Here is a 27826-nt window from a genome sequence, read left to right as displayed (position 1 = left end):
CTTGGGTTGGGTTGCCAACAAAGTGCAGCTGCTCTTGGGTAGCTTTATCAGCAAGGAGGATGTCTATCTTATCTTGTAGAGCTTTCAACTCCTTCCTCGTTTGCTTATCATCAGATCTACTGCCTCTGTCGTGGTCTCCACTGTAGACTGCATCACTCTTAACCATGTTGTCAACCAGCTCCTCTGCATCCTCCTCAGTTCTCCCCAAGAAGAATCCATTACTAGCTGTATCCAGTCTGGCCCTGTACTTAGGAAGAGCACCACGGTAGAATGTGCTCAGCAAGCTCTCTTTAGAGAAACCATGGTGTGGGCATTGAGCTTGGTACCCCTTGAATCTTTCCCAGGCTTCACTGAAACCTTCCAAGCCCTTCTGTTGAAAGCTGGAGATCTCGTTTCTCAGCTTAGCAGTTCTTGAAGTAGAGAAGAACTTCTCCAAGAATGCTTTCTTGCAGTCATCCCAAGTGGTGATGGAGTCGCTTGGTAGAGACTTCTCCCACTGACGTGCTTTATCCCCTAAAGAGAAAGGGAATAGCTTGAGCTTTAAGGCATCTTCGGAGACACCATTGGTTTTTGACAACCCACAGTAGCTGTCGAACCTGTCCAAGTGATCAAATGGATCCTCTAGAGCCAAGCCATGATACTTGTTGTTCTCGATCACGTTGAGGAGTCCTGACTTGATCTCAAAGTTGTTGGCTGCCACAGCGGGTGCTCGGATTCCCAATCGATAACCATGAATGTTTGGACGGTCGTAAGTGCCAATGGGCCGAGCTGCTCGCTGTTGGTTAGGTGGACCATTGTTGTTAGCGCCATTGACGCCTGCATCTTCTTGATGAACGTCTCCCATGTCAGTGTTCAGTCTCTGCAATTGAGCCTGATGTTCTTCTTCTCTTCTCTTTCTAGCACACTCTCTCTCTAAAGCTCTGATGTCTGCTGCTCTTGGAACTAGGTTTGATGGACCCCTGCTCCGCAAGTTCATACACCTGTAGATTAAAGGGAGGTGAAGAAGAGTCAGTAACAAAAGAAAATAAAAATGACTTAGTCTCAAGCAATTGACTAAATCTCAATGTTTAAATCTACTCAGAAATTGGCAACGGCGCCAATTTGATGTTAGGAGTTTTCAAGGCTCCTAAGACAAATGCTGTAGTATAAATGATTGTCGAACCAGTTCTGAGGGATATCAAAGCACTGAGAATGCAAGTACTCACTTAATCTAAGTGCAACCAATGATTTAGATGGGTTTTAAGCTATGACTAAAACTAGAAAGCAATAACAGAATGATACTTCTTGACTAAGGGAAAAGAGAACTCATGGGCATAGGGATTAGACCTTGGGTGATCAAGTATCGAACTAAGGATGGCAAATGATCAATCAAACTATCAACCTTAAGCCTAGACACAATTCTAAGCAAGCTCTATGTCTAGATGAATGCTCATTTGCTAACATATCTCAAACATCAAATGTCTTTGGTTGAATAATATGAAAGCAATCATACTAGCAAGTCCAATGGCTATCTTAGCACCTCTAACAACAAATGTCTTTGGCAAAGTATGCTAAAAGCTAGGAGAGTTGTCTCGGGCATTTCCTCAAACACCTTTCGGGTGGGAAATGCCTAAGGATCAACTACTGAGTGGCCAACTCAGAAGATGCATTATGCTACTCTACTAGCAAGGAATATGAATGATCTACACTAAAACATCCTAGTTCTAACCTAATCACCCTCAATCTCCCTAACCCATGAATTCAAAAGGTGATTACTCACTAATCTCCATGATTCCTCTTAAACCCATGTTGGATTTCAGATTAATCATGTAGAGAAACACAGGAAATAGATAAGAACACAGAATTCTCAATAATAAACTGATCAATTGATTCAAAGAGATGACTTTCCAAAGGTTTTTTGGTGGTTTTTCTAAGAACCAAGATGATCCCCCTCTTGGTGGCTCCTAGAGTATTAAAACATAGGTTTAGAAAATAAAAACGTGCATAATGAAATGACCAAAAGGCCCTTGAGAAATCACAAGTTCGAGTAGAAATAAAACGCGCAGCGACCTCAGCCCGTCGCTCCGACAAGTCGCTCTAGGCTTCGGGAGCGACCTCGCTGTGTCGCTGCGAGAGGTCGCTCCGGGTTCGTTCTCGCGTCTCTGGGTGATGAAACCGCGAGCGACTTCTCCCTGTCGCTCCCATAACGTCGCTCTCAGCTGGAGCGACCTCGCTGTGTCGCTCCGAGAGGTCGCTCCGGGCTCGTTCTCGCGTCTCCGAGTGATGAAACCGCGAGCGACTTCTCCCTGTCGCTCTGGTTAGGTCGCTCCAGTAGGGTGATCAGAGCGACTTGGTGGTGTCGCTCCAGACTGGTCGCTCCCATGCCTTGCTCGCCCAATGACCACTCTAAACACTCATTTTTGAGCTCCAAATGCCTCCAAGTGTCTCCAAGAACTCCATGTGGTACTCCAATACCTGATAAGGACTCATGTATGCAAAATGCAACCTAAACATGGCTAAATCCTAATCTATATGATCAAAATGCACATGGATAAATGGATAAAACAATAGAAATATGCAAGATATCATTTTCCTCTTCAAGGATGTCGGAGGTTGGATCTTCATCAACGTACCATCATCATAGACATGATTGACATCATCATAAACATCAAATATTAGGTTGATGATCGAGGCCTTCTCCAACCTCGTCGTCGAAGAACACATCACTTGCTCGTCGAAGACCATCATAGATATTGGAAATAGGTTCACCATGAATCCTCATAGATCAATGGATAGATGATTGACTCGTTTCATGAGTCTCCAGATGTTCACGATGTAACTCAGCCCAATGATCTACTGATTCGTTGCTCTGTCAATCCGTCAAGAATGTATAATTGTCCCATGCCATGATTTTTATAGATTGGGCCAGCCTCAAACTGGATAGACTCGAATCTCGATTGATTCGAAAAGGAATATATGTTTGACAAAAAATTTGATGATCGCTGATTTTGAAGAATAACAAATCAAACAAGGATTCCAACAATCATTTATTCAAATAAATGATGAAGACAGAAGAAGAACTGTACATTCTGTCATTCTTGTTCAAGATATCAATGATTTACAGGCGAGATAAATTACAATTTAAATAGAAAATACTAATTAATGAAACGCTGTTATAAATCATTATGTGGATGGTCCATAACCAAGACCAAAACGAGGCCCAACCGTGGCCAAAGGAGGAGAGAGAGTCGGCGGCTGAGGAGAGAGAGTCGGCCTATCTTTTGGCCGACCTTCGATCTAGGATGTTTTCCATTTATCTGTTTTAGATCTTTTCCTATTTCATGTTGTATTAGGTTTTGGATAATTTCCTTTTTCCTATACTTTGTAATCCTTTATATAAGGAACCTCTATTACTCATTAATAATACATAAATAATTCCCCATTCTTTTACAACACGTTATCAGCACGATCGTCTCTAGATACCTGAGACAAATCGAAACCTCTAACACTAAAAGCCAAAACCGGCGACCACAAACCAAAACCCTAATCTCGTTCTTAGTTCAATCAAAAACTCAGAAGATCCCTCTTGAATCCTAGAAGTTCTCAGATCACGTTCCAGCTCAGAAGAACCGTCCAGCTCGCGATCCACACCCGAGACGCGATCGCATCCGACCCGATCTCCGCGCAGCTCGCAGCAGAGACACGTCCAGCCCGCGATCGTCCCATCCGCGACCCGCGTGCATCCGATCGTCCTCTCTCTCTCTCTAAAGGTGATCCGGTTCTAAACCCCTACAAACAAAGGTATAACTTAATCTGAGAACTTAGATTAATCAAAACCCTAATCCATAATTATGGAAACTTTGATCTTGATCAAAACCCTAAAACCTTCAAGATTAAAAAATCGGCAATCTCCTAACTAGAAAGATAGAAATCGATTCCTTTAAACTTGAATTGATTGTTCCTGATTTGATTTTGAGAAACCCTAATTCAGGAATCGAAACCCTAAACCCTAAAAAGGACTGAATTCGTTTTTTATTGATTGAATTGATTGATTTGAGGTTTTAGGATTGTTAGATTGATTGAAGTAATCTGATCTAGAACTTGAATCCTAAAGGCCTTGAAACCTTTAATTAAAACCGAAAGCCTTAGATTTTTAAAGTAGAAACCCTAATCTAATTGCTAAGGTTGTTTGCATTACATATGAATTTGAATTGGATTGCATTCACATTGATTAATGAAATCGACCAGCATATAGAAAACATACGAATTCGAATCTGATTGCATTAAAACTCATATGGCCGTGTGGCCTTAATCTCCCTAGTACATGTAGAATCATATATTAGGATTGTTCGCACCATGGTCAAATTAGATTTACATGTCCGATCCTATTGCTTGTCTACCTAGACGTGTGGCTTGTTTGTTCGTACCATGGTCGATTAGATTGATTGTTTTTCTCATAGATGCGTAAGACAAGTTTGTGGCCGAGCTTGTTATACCATGCGGCCACATGATCACATTGTAAACCTAAAATTGAAATGATAATGTGATTCAGATGTCGAAAATCTCAAATAGAGACTACGCAGCCCTTAATCTCTCCGTAGATAACTACTTACAGTGGGCGCTAGATACAAAGATCAGCTTAAGGTCAAAGGGACTTGGTGACACAATCATCAAGGACAACAATGAGACTGATAAGAATCGGTACAGGGCTATAAGTATTATACGCCATCACCTCATTGAAGGTCTAAAAGATCAGTACATTACGATGGAAAATCCACTAGAGCTTTGGGATGCTTTACAACATAGATATGATCACCAGAAAACAGTGTTACTCCCAAAAGCTAGAAATGACTGGAAGAATCTAAGATTCATGGATTATAACTCAGTGGATGAGTACAATTCGGTCTTGTTTAAGACTGTCTCGATGCTGAGACTTTGTGGTGAAGTAGTAACCGAAGAAGAGTTACTTGAGAAAACATTCTCTACGTTTCATTCCTCAAACATAATCCTGCAGCAGCAGTACCGAATGAAAGGCTTCGCCACATACACTGATCTGATCTCGTGCCTGCTTCTGGCCGAGGCAAACAATGAGCTCCTGATGAAGAACAGTGAAGCTAGACCTGTCGGATCTGCCACATTACCAGAGGCCAATGAAGTTGAAAAGAAAAATCCCAACGAGTGCAATTACATCCAGAATGATAAGAGATCACATGGCAGAGGCCGTGGTGGATACATGAACCGTGACAATTACTCGAACGGTCGAGATAGACACTTGGCCGGCCGGAAAGGAAACCACAATAACCGTGGTCGTGGTTCCAATCCCGGTCGTGGCCGAGGCGGATATGGACGAGGTCGAGGCGGTATATCCAAACCGTCTTACTCAACCAAATCCGTTTGTCACAGATGTGGGATGAGCAACCATTGGGCCAAGAATTGTAGAACTCCTAAGCACTTATGTGAGCTCTACCAAGAGAGTCTTAAGGACAAGAACCCGGAGGCTCATATGGTCCATGATTCCGGTTATGAGGCTGATAAAGAATCCGATGTTGCAAATGACGACCTGATGGACTTTGAGACTTCTGATTGTCTCAAAGACTAAAATTTTCGATACGACTTGTTTTATTGCTTTATGATTGTTTTATGATTGATTTGGTGTTTTTAATTTCGGTGTTCTGCAACTTTAATAAATGAAAGTTTTGAAATCTCTGAGAAATGAAATCTTATTTATAGAAATGAATGACGAAATGAGCATACTCGTGGTGGATAGTGGCACAAGTCATACAATTCTTAGAGATAAAAGATATTTCTTAAATCTCACAATGCAAAGTGCAAACGTACACACCATTGCAGGTGTAGCCGGCCTGATTGAAGGTCACGGCCAGGCTTATGTATTAATGCCTAAAGACACTCATCTAGAGATCAAAAATGCCTTGTATTCCCCAAGCTCTAAAAGGAGCCTATTGAGTTTCAAAGACATAAGATTGAACGGTTTCCATCTTGAAACATGGGAAGAAGGAAATAAAGAATTCCTTAACATAATTTCGATCACCAAAGGCTATAAAAGGATCCTAGAAACCTTACCTGCAATGTCTACTGGCCTATACTATGCAAAGGTCAGTATGATCGAGGCTAATGCCTGCGACAATTTCACTTTATGGCATAACCGGCTTGGCCATCCCGGTACTAACATGATGCGAAAGTTGATGATGAATTCACAAGGGCACACGTTCAAAGGAGTTGTCCCATACAATCTCACATGTGCAGCATGTGCACAAGGGAAACTCATAACCAGGCCATCACCAGCCAAAGTTAATAAAGAGATCATAAATTTTCTGGAAAGGATTCAGGGAGACATATGCGGACCAATACACCCACCTAGTGGGACGTTTAGATATTTCATGGTCCTGATTGATGCATCGACCAGATGGTCGCATGTCTGTCTACTGTCCACACGAAGTTTGGCATTTGCACGCCTGCTTGCTCAGATAATAAGACTGAGAGCACACTTTCCAGACTTTCCTTTAAAGACTATACGTTTAGACAATGCTGGTGAGTTTACGTCCCAGACGTTTAATGATTATTGTATGTCCATGGGGGTAAGTCTAGAACACTCCGTGGCACATGTACATACGCAGAACCGCTTGGCTGAATCATTCATTAAACGTATCCAGCTGATAGCCAGACCATTGCTCATGCGGTCTCAGCTCCCGGTATCAGCGTGGGGACATGCCATATTACATGCAGCAGAACTGATTCGCATCAGGCCATCTAGTGAGCATAGATATTCGCCATCCCAGTTACTCACGGGTCATGAGCCAGACGTGTCCCACATCAAAACATTTGGATGTGCCGTCTACGTTCCAATTGCTCCACCACAGAGAACGAAAATGGGACCACAGAGGAGGATGGGAATATACGTAGGATATGACTCCCCGAGCATTATAAAGTATCTTGAGCCAACAACCGGTGATTTGTTTAAGGCCAAATACGCAGACTCACAGTTTGATGAGTCCACATATCCGACCTTAGGGGGAGATAACAGCCGGTTAAGCAAAGAAATCGAATGGTCTCGACTATCAATATATTGGCAAGATCCTCGGACTAAAGAATGTGATATGGGAGTCCAAAAGATTATACATCTTCAAAAGCTAGCTAATCAACTGCCAGATTCATTTGCTGACCCAAATAGAGTGACAAAATCATATATCCCGGCTTGTAATGCACCAATACGAATAGACATCCAGAAGGGACAAGATCAAGTGGCTACAGAGTCTAATCAACGTCTCAAACGTGGTAGACCTATTGGTTCCAAAGATAAACAGCCTCGGAAGTCCAAGAGAGGTGCTGGATCCGAGAGCATCAAGGAAACCGTCCAGAACATTGATGGACCGGCCGAGCCGACCCAGACGGTCGAGCCAAGTGTGCCGGCCATGCCAAATGTTCCGACCGTTCCAAATGATGGGGTTCGGGACGCCGAACTTCATGGGACACAAGGGCCGGACAATCAAGAAATCTCTATAAATTATATAATGTCTGGAACGAAATGGAACAGAAATGATATCGACGTCGATGATATTTTTGCTTATAAAGTAGCACTTGAGATCATGGAAAAAGATGAGGATCTAGAACCCACGTCCATATATGAATGCATGCAAAGATCAGATTGGATCAAATGGAAAGAAGCTATAAACGTGGAGTTAGAATCATTAAAGAAAAGAGGCGTTTTTGGCCCTATAACCGTGACACCTAGAGATGTCAAACCAGTGGGATACAAAGCACAGCTTGTAGCAAAAGGATTCTCACAGAGACAAGGAATAGATTATGAGGAAACTTATTCCCCTGTGGTGGACGCAACTACATTACGATATTTGATCAGTCTGGCCGTGAAAGAGAAGCTTGATCTGCGGCTAATGGATGTAGTAACTGCGTATCTGTACAGTCCACTGGATAATGAAATCCATATGAGAGTTCCAGAGGGTATTGAGCTCAAAGATAAGAAAGGTTCTCGAGAACAGCATTGCATTAAGCTGAATAAAGCCTTGTACGGTTTGAAACAATCAGGTCGAATGTGGTACAACCGATTATCAGAGTACCTTATGAAAGAAGGTTATAAGAACGATCCAATAAGTCCATGTATCTTTATAAAGAGATTTGACAGCAAGGGCTTCGTGATTATGTCTGTCTATGTGGACGACCTGAATGTGATTGGAACCCCTGGAGAGATTTCCCAAACGGTCGAATGTCTAAGGAAAGAGTTCGAAATGAAAGACTTAGGAAAAACTAAGTTCTGTTTGGGACTGCAATTTGAGTATGTGGATAATGGAATCCTTGTGCATCAAAAGACATATACAGAAAAGATACTCAAGCAGTTCAATATGGACAAGGCTCATTCCTTGTCAAGTCCTATGGTCGTGAGGTCCTTAGACCTTGAGAAGGATCCGTTTGGACCAAGGAAACCGGACGAGGATATGCTCGGACCGAAAATACCTTATCTAAGTGCCATTGGAGCCTTAATGTATTTGGCTAGCCATACTATACCGGACATAAGTTTTTCCGTGAGTTTACTGTCTAGATTCAGTTCATGTCCGACACTTAGGCACTGGAACGGAATAAAACATATGTTCAGATATCTGCAAGGAACAACCGATCTCGGATTGTTCTATACCGATCGGCCAAAAGAGAACATGGCCGGATATGCAGATGCTGGGTACTTATCTGACCCACACAATGCTAGATCTCAGACAGATTACGTGTTTATACACGGTGGGGCTGCAGTGAGTTGGCGGTCCACAAAACAAACCTGAGTGGCAACATCATCTAATCATGCCGAGATCATAGCCATGTATGAAGCAAGCCGAGAGCTTGTGTGGTTGAGGAACATGACCGGCCATATCCTAAGGGAGAGTGGCTTGGCCGTGGGAAAGGAAAAGGAAGAACCAACGATCATCTATGAGGACAATGCAGCCTGTATAGCTCAGCTCAAAGATGGATACGTTAAGGGAGATAGAACAAAACACATCTTCCCTAAGTTCTTCTTCACCCACGACCTACAGAAGGCTAAAGAAGTTGAAGTGGTTCAGGTTCGGTCCAGTGACAATTCGGCCGATCTGTTCACTAAGTCTCTGCCGATCTTAACGTTTAGGAAGCTGGTTCATCAGATAGGAATGCGCCAGTTGAAGGATCTTCAGTGATGCCTTCATCAGGGGGAGTGTCATGTGTTGTACTCTTTTTCCTGTCTACGGTTTCCATTTTTTCCCACCTTGGGTTTTTGGTTTTCCTAGAGAGGTTTTAATGAGGCAACGTCGTGCATGATACAAACCCATATGGTTATGGCATCCAAGGGGGAGTGTTATAAATCATTATGTGGATGGCCCATAACCAAGACCAAGACGAGGCCCAACCGTGGCCAAAGGAGAAGAGAGAGTCGGCGGCTGAGGAGAGAGAGTCGGCCTATCTTTTGGCCGACCTTAGATCTAAGATGTTTTCCATTTATCTGTTTTAAATCTTTTCTTATTACATGTTGTATTAGGTTTTGGATAATTTCCTTTTTACTATACTTTGTAATCCTTATATAAGTAACATCTATTATTCATTAATAATACATAGATAATTCCCCATTCTTTTACAACAAACCCTAATCTAATGATGTACATTTTTAAAAAGATCATAAAAGCCCAAAACTAATTACAAGCCAACACGTAATACAAAGAAGTGGAAATCATAATCACGATGAGGATCAAGGAGACGGGATCGTGTGTAAGTGCGAGTGTGAAGATGCACTGCATCAGATAATTTTTTTTTTTTGATCAAAAATATAGATTCTCGTACATTCATAGAGCTTTCGTTTTTCGAATTGGTCAAAAGTTATCTAAACGGTTAGGCCAAAGTGTGAACTTTGCTACTTGGAGCCAAAATACACAATATTATTATACACTCATAATAATGGTTAGAGTTGAACATAGACTTGAAAATCCTAACACAACATAACCATCCTACTTAAGCTTTAAACACTACAACCAAATATCTTAAAAGTTCATATCACTACAAGTCATTCAATTGTTATTATACACCCAAACGACGGTCCTAAGATTTTGTTCCCATTTTTCTCATGGTCAACCGCCAAAACATGTAGCAAAAATAACCAAGTGGTGGTAGCCTGATAAATTTTTGGGGCTTGATGTGTATCCACATCAGTCCTAAGTTCGATTTCCTTTGTGAACTAAATTATCATCATTTGTTGAGTCTAGACTTGGGCTTCGGCCCAAATGGTTTACATGGTAGATCGTAACAGATGATCGGTTCACTCTCTGGAATTAGTCGAAAGGTATTCCAAACTCGGATCATGGTAGCCAGTTCACTCTATAGCACTAAGTACGTTCTTTCCGATGCCAACCGGATCAGCCGATAGGATTTATCAAAAAAAATATATAGCAAATGTACCAGCTGTCGTCTAGTACGATGTGGGATGTATTAAATCTCAACCAAATGAGATAAATTTTACACTCTGATGAAATATTAAGGGCACGACATGCATCTACATTACTGGTAGTTTTTTTTTTTAGATTATGAGTTTATTCAATTTATTTTTGTCTTACTGATTCTGTTAGAATATTTACACCGGCACTACAAGAAAACAGCGGTATTCTGACGGACAGTCCGACGGAAAATCAAATCCTCGGAATTTCTTCGGAATATACCGACGGAATTCCGAGGAAACATCAATCCGTCGGAATATTCCGAGGAAATTCCGAGGAAAAATGTGTTCCTCAGAAAAAACCGATGAATTCCGAGGAAATATTATAGGGATTTTACAAAATTCCGAGGAAATTCCGACGAACTAGTGATCGATCGATGCGTTTTTGGACATATACCCATCGATCGATCACATTGTTACGCTTTGGTCCATCTTAGTGATCGATCGATGCGTTTTTGGACATAAATCCATCGATCGATCCGTTTATAAAAAAACATTCGAGATTTTGAAACCCCAAACACTAGTTCCACGGAATTTCCTCGGAATATTCCGAGGAAATTCTGAGGAACACTTGATATCCTCGATCGATCGATGGGATAATCTCATCGATCGATCACATTGTTACGCTTTGGTCCATCTTAGTGATCAATCGATGCGTTTTTGGACATATATCCATCGATCGATCCGTTTAAAAAAAATTGACGTTTTGAAACCCTAAAAACACTAGTTCCTCGGAATTTCCTCGGAATATTTCGACGGAATTTCGAGGAAGAAAAGGGTTTCCTCGGAATTCCCTCGGAATATTCTGAGGAAATTCCGAGGAAATAGGGTTTTTAAACCGAAAATAACGTTTTGCGGTTTGAATAACACCTATATAACCCTTATTAAGTGTCTTACGTTCATTATGAAGTCAAAAATTTGTTCCTTACCCTATAATAAACACTTTTTCGATTGTATGAACGAAATCCCCACAACATAAGAGAAACACTTATACACTTTAAAGAACGGTAAAGGGAATACTTACAATTCGTTTTGAAATTTGTTATTTCATGGTTTATGCTCATCTTTACAAAGAATCCTCAATGGTATGCATTACAATTGTATAAGAAATGAAATACGGCAAAAAAAATTGATGTTTTGAAACCCCAAACACTAGTTCCTCGGTATTTCTTCGGAATATTCCGAGGAAATTCCGAGGAACAATATAAATTAATAGAAATACATGCACAGGATATTCTTTTTCCTCGAATTAATGGAAATATTTCGAGGAAATTCCGACGGATATTTTAGTGTCCGTCGTAATTTCCTCGGAATATTTTTATTTAACCGGGCAAACAAGCCGCCAAATATTTCGCGAAAATTGAAATTGAAAATACTGAGGGAATTCCGATGGAAAATATCCGTCGGACCCAAGGTTTTATAAACTCGAAACGCATCTTCTTCCCCATTTCTCTCTTCTTCCTCTCCGGCGATCTCTCTCTCCTTCCGGCGTTCTCCACCTTCTCTCGCGACGATCTCTCCGGCGAATCCTTTCCATTCCCTTACAAATCATGTAAGGACCATATCCCACTCTCTTAGGTCCTATTTGTTAGGTTTTTAAGTAGATTTGATGATTTTAGAAGGTTTTTGATAGATTTTTGTTAGGGTGATTGGGTAGGATTGTGATTTGTTGTGTAATAGGTTTAGAATTGTGATTTGGTTGTGTTGAATTGATTTAAAACTTTTTTTATAAATTGTTCATTATTTTTGTATTTACAAAACGTTTCCTCTATATAAATTCGATTTTACAAAACGTTTTTTTTTATATAAATTCGATTTTTGGATTTATAAAAGATGATTTCATATTTATAAAAATATTTGTATTTATTAAAACTAATTTTGTATTTATAAAACATTTTTTTTATTTATAAACACTATTTTTTTTATTTTTGTATTTATAAAAACTATTTTTAAATATACAAACCGTTCTTTGTATATAAATTCGATTTTTGGATTTATAAAAGATGATTTCATATTTTAAAATTAATTTTGTATTTATAAAATATATTTTTTGATTTATAAACACTATTTTATTATTTTTGTATTTATAAAAACTATTTTGTATTTATAAAAAGATGATTTCATATCTATAAAAATATTTATATTTATAAAACTAATTTTGTATTTATAAAACATTTTTTGATTTATAAACACTATTTTATTATTTTTTGTATTTATAAAAACTATTTTGTATTTATAAAAAGATGATTTCATATTTATTAAAACTAATTTTGTATTTATAAAACATTTTTTTATTTATAAAAACTATTTTATTATTTTTGTATTTTAAATATGTTTTCTATTTCAATTTTAATTTTATATTTTCGAATTTCAATTTAAAAAAATAAATTTATAATTTTTTTTTTAATTTTGGAAATATTCCGAGGAAGTTTATCCCTCGGAATATTCCGACGACATCTTCCTCGGAATATTCCGAGGAATTTCCGACGAACTTGTGGTCCTCGGAAATTCCGTGGAAATAGGGTTTCCTCGGAATTCCGTCGGAAATTTCCGAGGGATTTCCGAGGAAAGATGAATTTCCGAGGAGTTATTTCCGAGGACTTTTTTCGTCGGTATGTCGTCGGAATAGCGTTATTCCGACGACATACCGACGATTTTTTCCCTCAGTATGCCGTTGTTTTCTTGTAGTGCGGTAACAACATTGTTATAAGGTACACAAATTGGCTTCTTGTAATTATGAACTTTCTCTATTTTTTGACCAAAATTCAGTGAATGCTCCCTGTAATTTTTCCCCCAAACTTTTACTATTGGAAAATTTTATCCGTCTTTCAATTCTCTCTTTTGGAGAGAAGATCTCATATTGTGGACTTGGGTAAAATATAAGAGATTTGAGTTATTCCACTTACCGCCAATTAGTTTTAAATTTTAAGTCCAAGAGTTGTCATGATATCAGAGCTAGGTGCTACACCATAACCCATTAATCTAGCCCGAAAAGTGTCCCGATCAACCCACTAATTGATGGTCCAAAGAAGGTTCAATTTCTTCGAGATTGGTAGAAAAAATAAAACATTGTCGTGGTTGGGTATGATGGATTCTACGAGATTAATGGTTATACGCACCATTATCTCGAAGGAAGGTGTTGGAGAGAATATCTCACATTAAAAATATGTAAAGAACTTGAGTAATGTATAAAAACCACTTCATTTACCGCCAATTGGTTTTAAGTTGGAAGCCCAGAAAATTTGTCACTCTCTAAGCTCAACTCTCAGTTGTGCCAAGGAAATTAGGCTGTTAAGGTCCTTAATGTAAAAGTTGGCAGAATTGCTCTCTAAGCCGATATATAAACTTTATTTACTCATTTGGTTCTAGTGATACATTTTACTCTTGTCCAGTATATTTGTTGATCCTTTGGAAATACTTTGTTTTCAATCAAGCATCTGCAGTTCCAACTTATATTTTGTATTTACCAAACATGAATTTTAATGAAATTCACGTTCTAATTTTTTTTTAATAAACTTAATATATTAATATAACTCCAAAAAGGTAAATCGGAAATCCACGTTCTATAATTTAGGTTCATCCGTAGGAGATCTCATCCTTTCTTATATGTGGCAATCTCAGATTTCTAGTGCTTCCCTATGAGAATTTAATTCATAGACGAATATATTTTCAAAATGAACCTTTTCAGTCTAGTTTATGTGAGAATTTTGGTTCCAAATCAAGCTAGTCAGCTACTCCAAGCATGACATCGCCCAACTAAATGACCAGAATAATTCAACACAGCCAAATAAACACAACAAATTTCCACCTGTCTATATCAATGACTAGGTGGAAACAAATATTTCAATAGTCTAACATGATAAAAAAAGAACCACCCATGCTAATAATGAACTCACCTGAGTTAGTTCTGATTTTTGGGTCCTTGCAATGGGGCACAAACAAACATTTTCTTCTAAATGATTGTGTTACTTAAAACATAACAAAAATTATTCATTAATTTTTTAGAGAGTAAATATGAAACAAGAATCTAAATATATTAGTTTTCAGATCTATGGTTTTTAGATCTATGTTTTCTTACGAATAAAAAAAAGCAACCTAATTAAGGACAAACAAATAAAATCCAACATCTTTAAAATCAATAGGGAACCGCTTTGACTTCAGTCCCAATTGGATTTCGATTTCAGTGTTCGTTTTAATGTATGTGTCTTACAATTACAACTGAACTTCTCTCAGAACAAACTCTAAAGAACTTCTAACGCAAAGTTCTTACGTGACCGAATAGGTCAACAGGGTCAAAAATCAACGTTGTCCAAGTCGTTAACGTGGCCTAATAATGAGGAAGCGACACTTCTTCAAATTGATTTCGTCGTCAACCAAGTCCAAAAATATACTAGTAGAAGTTAAAAAGTCGACTCGTTCACTCTTTTTGTGGTCCTTCACAATGCTTGTTATAAAAAATAGAAAGAAACAAAGACTTTTCGTGGGTCAATATTAATTTCCACGCATATTCCTATGTACTTTGTATATATAATAGATACCTTTGGACTTGCAATTGTCATCAAGAATCTCTCAACATCTCAAGTTACATCTGTTCTCATTCTCCCTCTTTAAAAATATATCGGAAATTTCTGAAGCTTTTCAATAATTTTCTCGAGCTATGACCGCCCAGGTACACCCTTTCTTTCATATATATATTCGCTCTTGAAATAATTAAACTATAATTTACTGATGTTTGATTAGTCGCTATATATAGAAACTGATCAACCTTACTTAGATTCTTACAATTTGCAAAACTGATGTCGGGTTTCAAATTACAGAAATCTGTGTTGCAATTGAGTGTTCACGAGGAAAGAATCAGGAAGAAAGTGTGGGCGACCGTTTCTAAATTTTCAGGTATTTTTTATAAACTTCAACATTTTCAATATGATCATTAATTTTAATAAGTCGGCGAAATTTACTTTTTCATGATTGTTAAAAAAATTAGGGGTTACTTCGATAGCAATGGATGATAAAACCGGGAAAATGACGGTAGTTGGTGAAGTTGATGTACCGCTTATCGTAAAGAAGCTAAGGAAGATATGTAATGCAGAGCTGGTTACGGTTGAAGTTGTTAAACCACCTGAGAAAAAGCCAGAACCAGAGAAACCGACTCCACCTAAACCGGCCGAAATTGTTGCCTTCCCTGTTACGCATTTTAGCTACCCGTACCAATATCATTCGTCCTATGCTAATTCTTACTATCAACCATGCGATAATTACAGAGTTGTGGTGGAGGAACCAAATACTTGTGTGATTATGTAACACTTCATTTTAGTGTATGGAACTATTAATTTTGATGGAAGAATGTATTTTTGGGTTACTGTGATTTAAATTTCTTGTAATGAGCTTAAATTGAAGGAATAAGGAATTATAATTCTTTCTTAGAAACTATATTTTCTTAAAAAAATAGGAAGAAAAAAAATTAGGAAGACTTTCCTAAATGTGTATAATATCTTCATAACTTTGAGTTTAGAAAGACCTTCCTAAATGTGTATAATATCTTCATGAATTTAAGTTTAGAAAGACCTTCCTAAATTCAGTAACGTGTAGAGCTGTTCAATATGGTAAAACCGAACCGTACCGAACCGAACCGAACCGAAATAGACAATATGGTTTGGTTTTGGTATATACCATATAAACCGAATGGATATAATTTTATAAAAACCGTTGGATTTGGATATGGTTTGGTATATAACCGATTAAACCGAATAAACCGAACAAAACCGATTAAAAGTAAAAACATGTAAATATGTATCTATTTTATAACAATACATGAAAATCTATTTGTTATATAAGTTAAATTTGTGTTAATAACTATTACCATAATGTTATAGTAATAAAGAACCTTATATAATTTGTAAAACACTTGAATACATCGCAATTCAGACATCTTATTTTCTAAGTCTTTTTTTATCTTTTTGCTTTATTTTAGTATTCACTAAATCAATATGAAGATGATATATTAATGAAAATTAATTAATGGAAAATTTTCACAACTTTTTTCTTATCTATAAACAAACAGAGTTTCGTGTTCAATCGAAAAAGCATGACTTTAATGAACACTAAATATGAAAGAGTGGAAAAACTTTTCTTTCATGTTTCTGTTTTGTTTCATATTTTTATTTTCAAAATTTCAGGCTTTGATTTTAATTATAGATTTGATGATTTTATTTGATGGTAGAAGCATTTTTACGTTTTTGTTCATTTATTTGAACATGTAATATATTTTTAATAAATGACTGTGTTGACAATATGACTCTAAAATTCATTTTATATGATCTCAAACTAAATAATTATGTTTTTTGGTATAAAACCGAATAAACCGAAAACCGACGGTATATAAACCGAACCGAAGTAAACATGGATTTAGAATGATAGTTATATTTTACTAACCGAAATACCGAAAACCGAAAAAAACCGAACCTAAACCGAACCGATATCCAGATTGAACACCCCTAGTAACGTGTATTAAAAAGATGTATAATATGTTCCTAAAATTGTAGAAGATATTAAGAAGATGTATAATAACTTCATCAAATTTAAGAAAATTTTCATAAACTTATATTTAAAAAAACATTCCTAATTGTGTATTTAGAAAAACCTTTATGAATACCTTACTGAATTTTAATTATATGTTTATTTAGTAAGATATTCTCAAATATGTATAAGATCTTCCTATAGTTTTTTGAAGACCTTCCTTAATTTGATATCTAAATTTTATAAATATATTATACATATTTAAAATCGTTTTCATAAATTTTTGAAATATGAATCAAGTAATATTTTCCTAAATATACATATAAAACAAATTCATTAAGATCAGATACACATTTAGAAATTCCTAAATATACATACAAGTTACATTCAAAGTCTATATTTACACATTTACGAAGGCAATCCTAAATTCATGAATTTTTTTTTACAAAGTTAAAAAGATATCATACACGTTAAGGAATGTCTTTATAGACTTCGTTTAAGAGAACGTTTTCCCCAAAAATTGAAAAACTGAATCTCTTTTTGAAACAACATATTAGTTTTTAGTTAAAATTAAAAATGATGATAGAATTTTCATTTAACCTTTTAATGGAAAATATTTTGGTCACTTTGACTTTTGAGGGTTATTAAGAGAACAATAAAAAATAAAATGTGCTATTTAAGAGATTTGCCATTTTATAAAAAGCAAAAAAACGTTCTCGACAAGCGACTAAGTTTTTGTGAAGGGACCCAGTTCATTTTTTTGTACCTTCAGTACAAATTTAAGTCAACTTCCTCCACTAGGTTTAAGCTATTTTCCAAGTTTTCTATACTTAAGAATTACTTCGTGTTTTTTGTTCTTTCTAGACAACTCCTAAACATAATTGGATTCATATAAGATTAAACGAGGTTCAAGTACAACATATCAGTTTGCTAATATGCTATTACATGTTTAATATTTGACATAATCAACCTGAATCCATCATTCGTCATTCCGGCCTTAGTCCCGCATTCATGATATGTCTTTCTTTTTCGGGTTTGGTAGGGGGGGAGAGCCAGAAACGTTTTGTACCAGGGTCAGAAAAAGAAATCAAAAACATAATTTATAAACCACAAAAATTACAAATGTACTTTACGCTCACTCATAGCTTGAAAACGTTTTATACCAGTTTCATTGGCTACATCTTCAAATATTTTTTCTTACTGAAGGAGAGTAACTTTTTATCCTATAAATAAATAAAATATTATCTTTCTAAATATACAACTAATTGGTAAATCTTTTTCAAATCATGAACATAAAGTAAAAATACAAACAAAAGAGTAGAGTATTAAAAAAATATAGAAAACCAGCCTGAAATTTAACAAAAAAAATCATTGTAAAGCACGAGTTGGAACTTCGCTGTCGTCTTGAGTTTGTGAGGAAGAGGAACATTTTTTTTTTTTTTTTAATTTTACTTTATTTTTTTAATGTTTCTGTATTATAAATTAGTTGGGTCTGATACAAGTTGAGCTTAAATAAACATATTGTTAAAGTTTAAAATAGCAAAACGTGTTTAGGGATTTAAATTTTTTGTAATTATAGGGAAATGAGGTTAAATCCAAAATTTAATATTTTAATTGTATAATTAAATTGTATCTTTAATGTTTAGTAATTATTTTTGTGTTGTCAAATTTATTTTTTGGCCAATACGAATTTTATTTAAATAATACAGCCTCCCCGCGCTCCTCTTAAGCCGTCTCCGCCGCCCCTGCATGAGAGGCATAGGCAATATATATGCTTAGTGAGAGCAGTTGTCCTGTATCACTTAGACAAACATTAAAGAAAATATATCAAAACAGAAACCCATCAAGTCAATTATGCTTATCAACAGAACCAAAAAGCCCGACGACGAGCTTGTGAAATTAATTGGAGTGTATAACTCGGTGGAACTAAACAAAGAGATAGATACGAAGAAACATCACAAAAAACAAATTGAGAAAACGACATTGTTTGGCCGAGCTTTCTTTTATTTTTTTTTAAGTAGATGGCTAGAATATTTTATGTCACATTTAGCATTACCACGTAAATCATTAGTATTAGACATGTCAGCTTTTTAAATATTTGACTAACATATAAGTAGTCAAAGTATGATTTAGTCTAGTTATGAGAGTTAAAGTATTAAATTTGAGATATGATTTAATAAATGTCATTAATGTATGTACTAATCGGAACCGTTGGCATGTGTTAAGGTATGAAATAACCAATTTTCCGTTCCATGTTCCCAAGTTGTTTCTTATTCCCCATTGCAGTCACATGCAACTTGGATTATTTTGATTTTATTTCTTCCACCTTCTTTAACTTTTTTGCTAATGACCTAGAGTGGTATTCCTTCTACACTGAAATTTTCTCTTAAGTCGGATGGTGGTTCTGAAACCACATTATCCCGATCACTTCCATAGCATAAATACATGGAACACGTTATGGAACTGAGCCATCAATGAAGGAATATCCAGTTTATAGGTGACTTGTCCAATCCTTTCCAGGATTTTGAACGTTCCCATACTCCCATGTATCTTGGACTAACTTTGCATTCTTTGATGTTCAAACTTTGCATTTGTAAGTGATGGTTTTGAGATATACTACATCTCTAACTTCGAACTCATACTGTTTCATGTATCTGTCCTCATAAATCTTTTGTCTATTTTGAGGCTCTTTCATTTTCATTTTCATCTTGAGTAATCAGATTCTTTCAGTTGTCTATTCAAACAAAGTCTGGACCAAATATGTTGTGCTCACTCATTTGGATCAGCATAGCGGTATTTTTTAAGATCGTCCATATAATGCTTTGTATGCAAAATTCCAATGAATGCACGATGATTGTCATATGAAAACTTAACCAATGCAAGTGCTTGCTTAAGAAAATTTAATTAATAGACGACTACAGTTTTTAAATGAACCTTTTCAGTCTAGCTTATGTGAGACTTCTGGCTCCATATCAAGCTAATCAGCTATTCCGAGCATGACATCGCACAATAAAATGACCAGAATAATTCAACACAACCAAATAAACACAAGAATTTTCTATATCAAAGACTCGAAGGAAAAAAAATATTACAATAGTCTAACATGATATAAAAAATACCACTCTTGCTAACAATGAAGTCACCTGAATTAGTTCCCATTTTGGGTCCGTCTCAAACATACATTCGTTTTAAATGATTGTGCTACTTAAAACAAAAATTATTCATTTAGAAAAATAAAATATTTTAAATATATTTTTGGAGAAAACGGTCAGCTAATTACCGAACTTGCACATTTTTGCCAAAAAATCACGAACTCTTCATTAATCCAAAAAACATATGAACTTATGTTGACCGAACCAAATTATATATAACTTTAGTCAAATTTTTTTTTTTTAAACCGACATTTAGTTTTTAACGGAAATTAAAACGACACTGTTTTGCTAAAAAAAAACTAACAAAATTCATCTTAAAAATATTTAACTTATATATTTTGGCTAAAAACATGAACTTTTCACTGATCCAAAAAAATATAAATTTTTTCGGTTCGGATTTTGGAGACTTGGTTTATATATAATTTTTCTTGAACAAAACATGTTTTATATTTTTGGATCAATGAAATTTTCATGCTTTTTAGCGAAATTTTGTAAATTTAATATTTTTATGGTGAATTTTGTTAGCTTTTTTTTTTTAGCAAAACAATGTCGTTTTGATTACATTAAAAAATAAACATTGGTCAAGTGAAAGTTATTGTTGCCTAAATTTATACCTAATTTGGCTTAAACAACAAAAGTTTATATGTTTTTTGGATTAATGAAGTGTTCGTGTTAAAAGTTGTAAGTTCAGTATTTATTTGACCATTTTCTCTATATTTTTGTTGAGGGTAAATATGAAACAAGAATCTACATATATTAATTTTTCAGATCTTCGTTTTTTCAGATCTATGTTTTCTTACGATTAAGAAGCAACCTAAGGACAAACAGATGAAAATCCAACATCTATAAAATCCATAAAAGGGAACCGTTTTGACTTCAGTCCCAATTGGATTTCGATTTAAGTGTTCGTTTTGATGTATGTGTCTTACAAGTACAACTTAACTTCTCCCGGAACAAACTCTAAAGATCTTGTCAAGCAATGTTCTTACGTGACCGAATAGGTCAACAGAGTCAAAAATCAACGTTGTCCAAGTCGTTAACGTGGCCTAATAATGAGCAAATGACACTTCTTCAGTTGATTTCGTCGTTGCCTCGTTACATCTATTTTAATGTTCAACCAAATCCAAAACTATACTAGTAGAAGTTATAAAGTTGACTCGTTCACAATGCTTTTTGTGGTCCTTCACAATGCTTGTTATTAAAAATAGAAAGAAACAAAGACTTTTCGTGGGTCAATATTAATTTCCACGCATATTTTTTTTTTTTTTTTTTTTTTTTTTTTAGGTAACTGCGGGTTTCCGGCGACCGTAGTCAACCGACTATTCCCGCGAGGCCCACGGTACTCCACGTATTCTTGGGATTTAACCCTAGCTCGGGTGGCCAGCGGGACTCGAACTGCGGGTACCGTATTGGGGGTTTTCCCCTCAAGTACCACTAGCCCAAGGCCGCTGGTTAATTTCCACGCATATTCCTATGGTTAATTTCCACGCATATTCCTATGTACTTTGTATATATAATAGATACCTTTGGACTTGCAATTATCATCAAGAATCTCTCAACATCTCAAGTTACATCTGTTCTCATTCTCCCTCTTTAAAAATATATCGGAAATTTCTGAAGCTTTTCAATAATTTTCTCGAGCTATGACCCAGGTACACCCTTTCTTTCATATATATATTCGTTCTTGAAATAATTAAACTATAATGTTTGATTAGTCGCTATATATAGAAACTGATCAACCTTACTTAGATTCTTACAATTTGCAAAACTGATGTCTGGTTTCAAATTACAGAAATCTGTATTGCAATTGAGTGTTCACGAGGAAAGAATCAGGAAGAAAGTGTGGGCGACCGTTTCTAAATTTTCAGGTATTTTTTATAAACTTCAACATTTACAATATGATCATTAATTTTAATAAGTCGGCGAAATTAACTTTTTCATGGTTGTTAAAAAAATTTAGGGGTTACTTCGATAGCAATGGATGATAAAACCGGGAAAATGACGGTAGTTGGTGAAGTTGATGTACCGCTTATCGTAAAGAAGCTAAGGAAGATATGTAATGCAGAGCTTGTTACGGTTGAAGTTGTTAAACCACCTGAGAAAAAGCCAGAACCAGAGAAACCGACTCCTGTTACGCATTTTAGCTACCCGTACCAATATCATTCGTCCTATGCTAATTCTTACTATATATCAACCATGCAATAATTACAGAGTTGTGTAGGAGGAACCAAATACTTGTGTGATTATGTAACACTTCATTTTAGTCTATGGAACTATTAATTTTGATGGAAGAATGTATTTTTGGGTTACTGTGATATAAATTTCTTGTAATGAGCTTAAATTGAAGGAAAAAGGAATTATAATTTTTTTCTTAGAAACTATATTTTCTTAAAATATTAGGAAGACTTTCCTAAATGTGTATAATATCTTCATGAATTTGAGTTTAGAAAGACCTTCCCCAATAAGTATAATATGTTCCTAAAATTGTAGAAGATATTGAAAAGGTGTATAATAACTTCATCAAATTTAAGAAAATTTTCATAAACTTATATTTAAAAAACATTCCTAAATGTGTATTTAGAAAAACCTTTTATGAATACTTTACCGAATTTTAATTATATGTTTATTTAGTAAGATATTCTCAAATATGTATAAGATCTTCCTAAAGTTTTTTGAAGACCTTCCTTAATTTGATATCTAAATTTTATAGATATTATACATATTTAAAATCGTTTTCATAAAGTTTTGAAATATGTTTTATATTAAGTAATATTTTCCTAAATATGCATATAAAACAAATTCATTAAGATCACATACACGTTTAGAAATTCCTAAATATACATACAAGTTACAGACTATATTTACACATTTGTGAAGGCAATCATTTTTTTTTTGACAACAAACATTTACATACTCATGTTGACTCTGTAAACCAAATCGGTAACTCTGCATCCATGTGAACAACAAAAGACGGTTGTTTGCTAGCACTGCGTATGCTAAGCTATCCGCCAGTAGGTTCTCCGTCCGGGGTACATGAACGATGTCTGAGTTGAGGAAACTTCTTTTTAAAAGCTTAATGTCTTCCAGGTAACTTTCAAATGCTGGCCATTCTTCTAGTTCCGAAACCATCTTCACCAATTAAGAACAATCAGTTGCAAAAGTAACCTGAAACTGTCTTAAATTCTTCATACATTCCATTTCCCAAATTAATGCCTCCACCTCCGAATGAAAAGGTGAAAGATAAACCATCAAAACCCGGTAAAGTGCTATACATGCCTTGCCCTGAAAATAAATCCTTATCTTTCCATGAACCATCTACGAAGCACCATCGTCCTAGAGTCACTAGTGTGGGTTTGGTCTGTACCAGATGCCCCCTCGTTTGATCATTTACTACATGTGCCTCAGCCCAAAGTGATGATTCCAATTCTGCTATTTTAAGTGTGTCCCTTGGATCAATATCCAGAATGTTAAACACTTTGTTATTTCGACCTTTCCATATATACCATAATATCTATGAAAATTGTAGGTCATCCATCTTTGGATTGACTCTCCAAAAATAATGATCCATGTTAGCGAAAAAAGAACTAAAAGGAAAAATATTAGGATTCGATGGTATCTTAGATAATGCCCACATTTGACGTGCTGGAGGATATTCAAAAAACACATGGTTTATTGATTCCTCCGGATCTCCGCATCGAGCACAACATATATCCCCTTGTATTCCTCTCGCTTTTAGATTTTTCATTACCGCTATACATCCTGAAAAGATTTGCCATAAGAAATGTTTTATCTTCGGGGGGCACCACACTTTCCAGCAGAAAGCTTTTAGTATATCCACTGTGAGACCATAAAATTCTGGTGGTTTTTCCTTATCAGGATAGACCCGTTCCACTTGATAACCTGATTGGACCAAGTATTTCCCATTGTTAGTGAAATGTCATCCATACCTATCTTCCATCTCATTTCTACTTAATGGAATACTTTCAATAATTTTTACATCATGAGGATCCACCAAAGCCCTGATTGTCTGTAAATTCCATATTCGGGATTCCGAGTTAATGAGAGAATCCACTGTGAGGTCCGGGTAATTGTTTTGAAGGTTTTTGTTTGCTGGTCTCGGGCGAGTGGCTGGGATCTAAGGATCATTCCATACTGAAATAGATGAACTTGTTCCCACCCTTTTAATTAGTCCTTTACAAACCAAAGATCTAGCAGAAATAATACTCCTCCAGCCATATGACGGGGAGTATGAACGGATCGGTTCCAGGGGTGAAGCATTCCTGTAGTACCGTCCTTTGAAGACTCTTGAAAAAAGAGTATTTGGCTTCTCAATCAGCCTCCACAGTTGCTTTCCAAGCATCGCCGTGTTAAAATCAATAAGATCCTTAAAGCCTAGTCCACAATTATTTTTAGGCACACATAATTTATCCCATGATTTCCAATGCATGCCTTTTGTGCTTCCTCCTAGACTCCACCAAAACTGAGCTACTGCACTCGTTAACTTTTTAACTGTAGCCTTCGGTAACCGATAAACAGACATCACATGGTTTGGCAGGGCTGCAACCACCGATTTAATAATCACCTCTTTTCCTCCTTTAGTAAAGAATCTAAAAGTCCATCCATTAATCCTATTATTCAAACGGTCTTGTACAAAACCAAACACTTGTACCTTATCCTCTAAGGCTTTCTTGTAAACCTAAATAAGATCTCATTCCTCCAATATTATAAATTCCCAAAATATCTCTTAATTCTTGACAACTGGATTCATCAATCTTATGGCCAAATTGAATTGAGGATTTTTGAAAATTAATTTGTTGCCCTGAGACAGCCTTATATTCCTTTAAAATCCTGAGAATGGTTTGACACTCCTCTTTATTTGCCTTACAAAAGAAAAGACTATCATCTGCAAATAGCAAATGAGAGATTGCTGGATAAGCTCTTGCTACCTTCAGTCCAGTTAATTGTTTCACTCTCTCCGCCTTCTTAATATTCACAATTAATGCCTCAGTGCACATAATAAATAAATAAGGAGACAAAGGATCCCCTTGACGTAAGCCCCGCTGGGGAGTTATAAGACCTCGTGGCTGACCATTGAGAAGTACCCTATATTGAACCGACGATATGCACTCCAGCATTAAATTGATCCAATGAGGATCAAATCCCATTTTGTGAAGAAGAGCCTCAATAAAACTCCACTCTATCCTATCATACGCTTGCTCATATCCGTTTTGATCGCCATAAACTTGTTTTGACAAGACTTATTGGTTATCAGTCCATGAAACATTTCCTGCGCTATAAGAATATTATCCGATATTAACCTGCCCGCCACAAAAGCCGATTGTGTCTCCGAGATTAGTCGTGGTAGGCAAAATTTCAATCTTTGACACAAAACTTTCGAGATGATCTTGTAACCAACATTACATAGACTTATCGACCTTAGTTCCGCCATCCTTGTAGGTCTCTCTATTTTTGGAATCATTCAAATATTAGTAATATTTAAACGTGGATCCATATTTCCTGTAACCAAAAAATTATTCACCATCTCAACCACATCTTTCTTAATAACATGCCAGGAATGCCGAAAAAAGAGAGTTGTCATTCCATCCGGACCTGGCGCTTTCTCCGGGTGAATCATGAATAAAGCTTGTCGGACCTCTTCCTCCGCTGCTATTCTTAATAATATTTGATTCATTTGGGAGGAAATAGATGGAACTATCTCTTCCAAAAAACTATCAAATTCCGTTGGATCGGTAGTACTAAACAGACCTTCAAAATAATCAATCGCCACCTTCTCAACTTCGTTCTCTTCTGTTATCCAATTACTCATTTCATCATGGATTCCCACTATTTTACTGCGGACCCTACGCTGCTTTGTTAAGGCATGGTAAAACTTAGTATTAAGATCTCCAGATGAATACCACATATTCCGGCTTTTCTGGTGCCAATATTCCTCCTCATCCTTATAAGCCTCTTGTAACTTCCTGGAAACCTCAAGAATCTCCTCTTGTGATCTATTATTATCCATTTGAACTTCTTCCAGTGCCTGTTGAATATCTTTAATTTTGTCCTTCCCATATGGTTGATTATCCTTTCGCCATGAGGATATTTCATGACGACAATTATTAATTTTTGTAACAAAATCCACTATTTGTCCTTCCTGATTTTCTGTCCAGCCTGCCACAATTGATTCCTTGAGACCCTCCTGTCCAACCCATCTCTTATCAAACCTGAATTGTCCCTTTTTTTTCCTTGATAAATTATCCTCCAAAAAAGCAACCACAGGACGATGATCAGAACCCACCATCTTCAAGTATTCTGTGTAAGAGCATGGGTAAAGCGTATGCCATTCCTGATTCGCCAAGGCTCGATCCAATCGACATCTGATCATCACTGCTCCTTTTCCTTTGCCCCTCCTTCCTTGCCAAGACAGTTTATTACCTCGAGCCGGAAATTCTAGTAGTTCACTATTCCTTATCATTTTGTTAAAAGGAATGAAGGAAGTTGTACATCTTAGGGATCCCCCATCCTTTTCATGATTCCCAGTAATCTCATTTAGATCTCCAATTATAAACCAACGTTCAGATCGTGATAATCCAAACCGAGTTAGTCTCTCTCTCAGCCTTGTTCTCTTAACTTTTGTACCGGTTCCCCATAGACAAAGGTAAGGAAAACTTGTTTTCTTTTGGCCACCGTCTCGATATCTAACATTCTGTTGCTAGAATATAAAATTTTAACTTGATAGTCATTGTTATAAAAAAGAGCTAAACCACCGCTCCTCCCATTTGGGTCCACAGTAACCAAACTATCATATCCAAAGTGTGATTGAAACCCTTGTACGAATTCAAAATCCTGTTTCGTTTCAGATAAAAATAAAAAATCTGGTTTATGTTTGTGTCATATCTCCCGGAGATAACTTATGGTCCAATGACTTCCGAGTCCTCTACAATTCCATCTTAGTATTTTCATATATAACAATATTTGTATTGCTCATTCGAGCCATAAAATACAGGTTTAATGATACCCGATAAAGACATAACTCCAAAGCCCCACGGCCACCATACCAGAACTGCATTCAAAAATTCAACAAACCTATGTAAAACAAACAAACACCGTCTTAGTCCAGCATTCTGATGATAGCCATTGTACCAATTTTTTGCCAACAGCCGCCAGTCTCGATTCCAAACCAACATGATCGTCATTTTATTTAACAAAGCGAAGTTTAAATTATATTCGAATATCAATAAGCTCCAAAACCACCAAAAGTGACCAGAGAAATAAAGTGCTTCCAAGTTAAAGAAACAGAACCTCTCTCTCAAAGCAAATCAAAAATGAAAACCTACCATAGTATCAAAATCCCACCTACAATTTGGTGAACCGTATTGACTCGTTAATGATGAATGCAACCCGATGAGATCATGAAACGGCTGAACAAATGTTTTTGTTGAAACCTTACTCTTGTACTGAACCTGGCTTCGTGTTTGGTTTAATGAGACCAACCACAAGAGCACTTACACTATGAACACCATATTCCACTTCTGAGTTTGATTCCAGTATGTACACTTGAACCAAAGTAATCCACATAACCAGAGTGTCCTCCTCTGAATACCAAGCATCCCATTGACAAATAGTATTTTTATAAATGCATTTCTCAGCAAAAAACAAAAATACCAATACCAATAAGCTAACAAACCAGTTTTATTCCATC

At 36.2% G+C, this 27826-nt stretch overlaps 2 protein-coding genes and 1 non-coding gene across 3 annotated transcripts; all 3 read left to right on the top strand.

Annotated features, from left to right (window-relative positions):
* The first annotated feature begins 296 nt into the window (after positions 1 to 296).
* On the top strand, positions 297 to 403 carry LOC125582653. The gene has a single exon (XR_007320110.1). It is a non-coding gene; the product is annotated as a small nucleolar RNA R71 (small nucleolar RNA).
* A 14586-nt stretch (positions 404 to 14989) lies between these two features.
* On the top strand, positions 14990 to 15880 carry LOC125581683 (heavy metal-associated isoprenylated plant protein 13-like). Its single transcript, XM_048747524.1, has 3 exons — positions 14990 to 15122; positions 15271 to 15346; positions 15438 to 15880. Exons 1-3 carry the CDS (start codon positions 15111 to 15113, stop codon positions 15752 to 15754), a joined length of 405 nt encoding a protein of 134 aa, XP_048603481.1. The 5' UTR covers positions 14990 to 15110; the 3' UTR covers positions 15755 to 15880.
* A 5755-nt stretch (positions 15881 to 21635) lies between these two features.
* On the top strand, positions 21636 to 22499 carry LOC125581682 (heavy metal-associated isoprenylated plant protein 13-like). The gene is made up of 3 exons (XM_048747523.1): positions 21636 to 21773; positions 21914 to 21989; positions 22082 to 22499. Exons 1-3 carry the CDS (start codon positions 21765 to 21767, stop codon positions 22324 to 22326), a joined length of 330 nt encoding a protein of 109 aa, XP_048603480.1. The 5' UTR covers positions 21636 to 21764; the 3' UTR covers positions 22327 to 22499.
* Positions 22500 to 27826: the final 5327 nt, after the last annotated feature.

Source organism: Brassica napus, chromosome C2 (assembly GCF_020379485.1).
Source record: "Brassica napus cultivar Da-Ae chromosome C2, Da-Ae, whole genome shotgun sequence".
Classification (NCBI taxonomy): Eukaryota; Viridiplantae; Streptophyta; class Magnoliopsida; order Brassicales; family Brassicaceae; genus Brassica; species Brassica napus.
This window is presented reverse-complemented; position numbering and strand designations above follow the sequence as displayed.

Bases quoted from the DNA above. Each gene is read 5' to 3' on its own strand.
- LOC125581682 (XM_048747523.1), top strand. The intron at 21,990-22,081 runs GTATTTTTTATA...AAAAAAATTTAG, and splicing joins GACCGTTTCTAAATTTTCAG to GGGTTACTTCGATAGCAATG.
- LOC125581683 (XM_048747524.1), top strand. The intron at 15,347-15,437 runs GTATTTTTTATA...TAAAAAAATTAG, and splicing joins GACCGTTTCTAAATTTTCAG to GGGTTACTTCGATAGCAATG.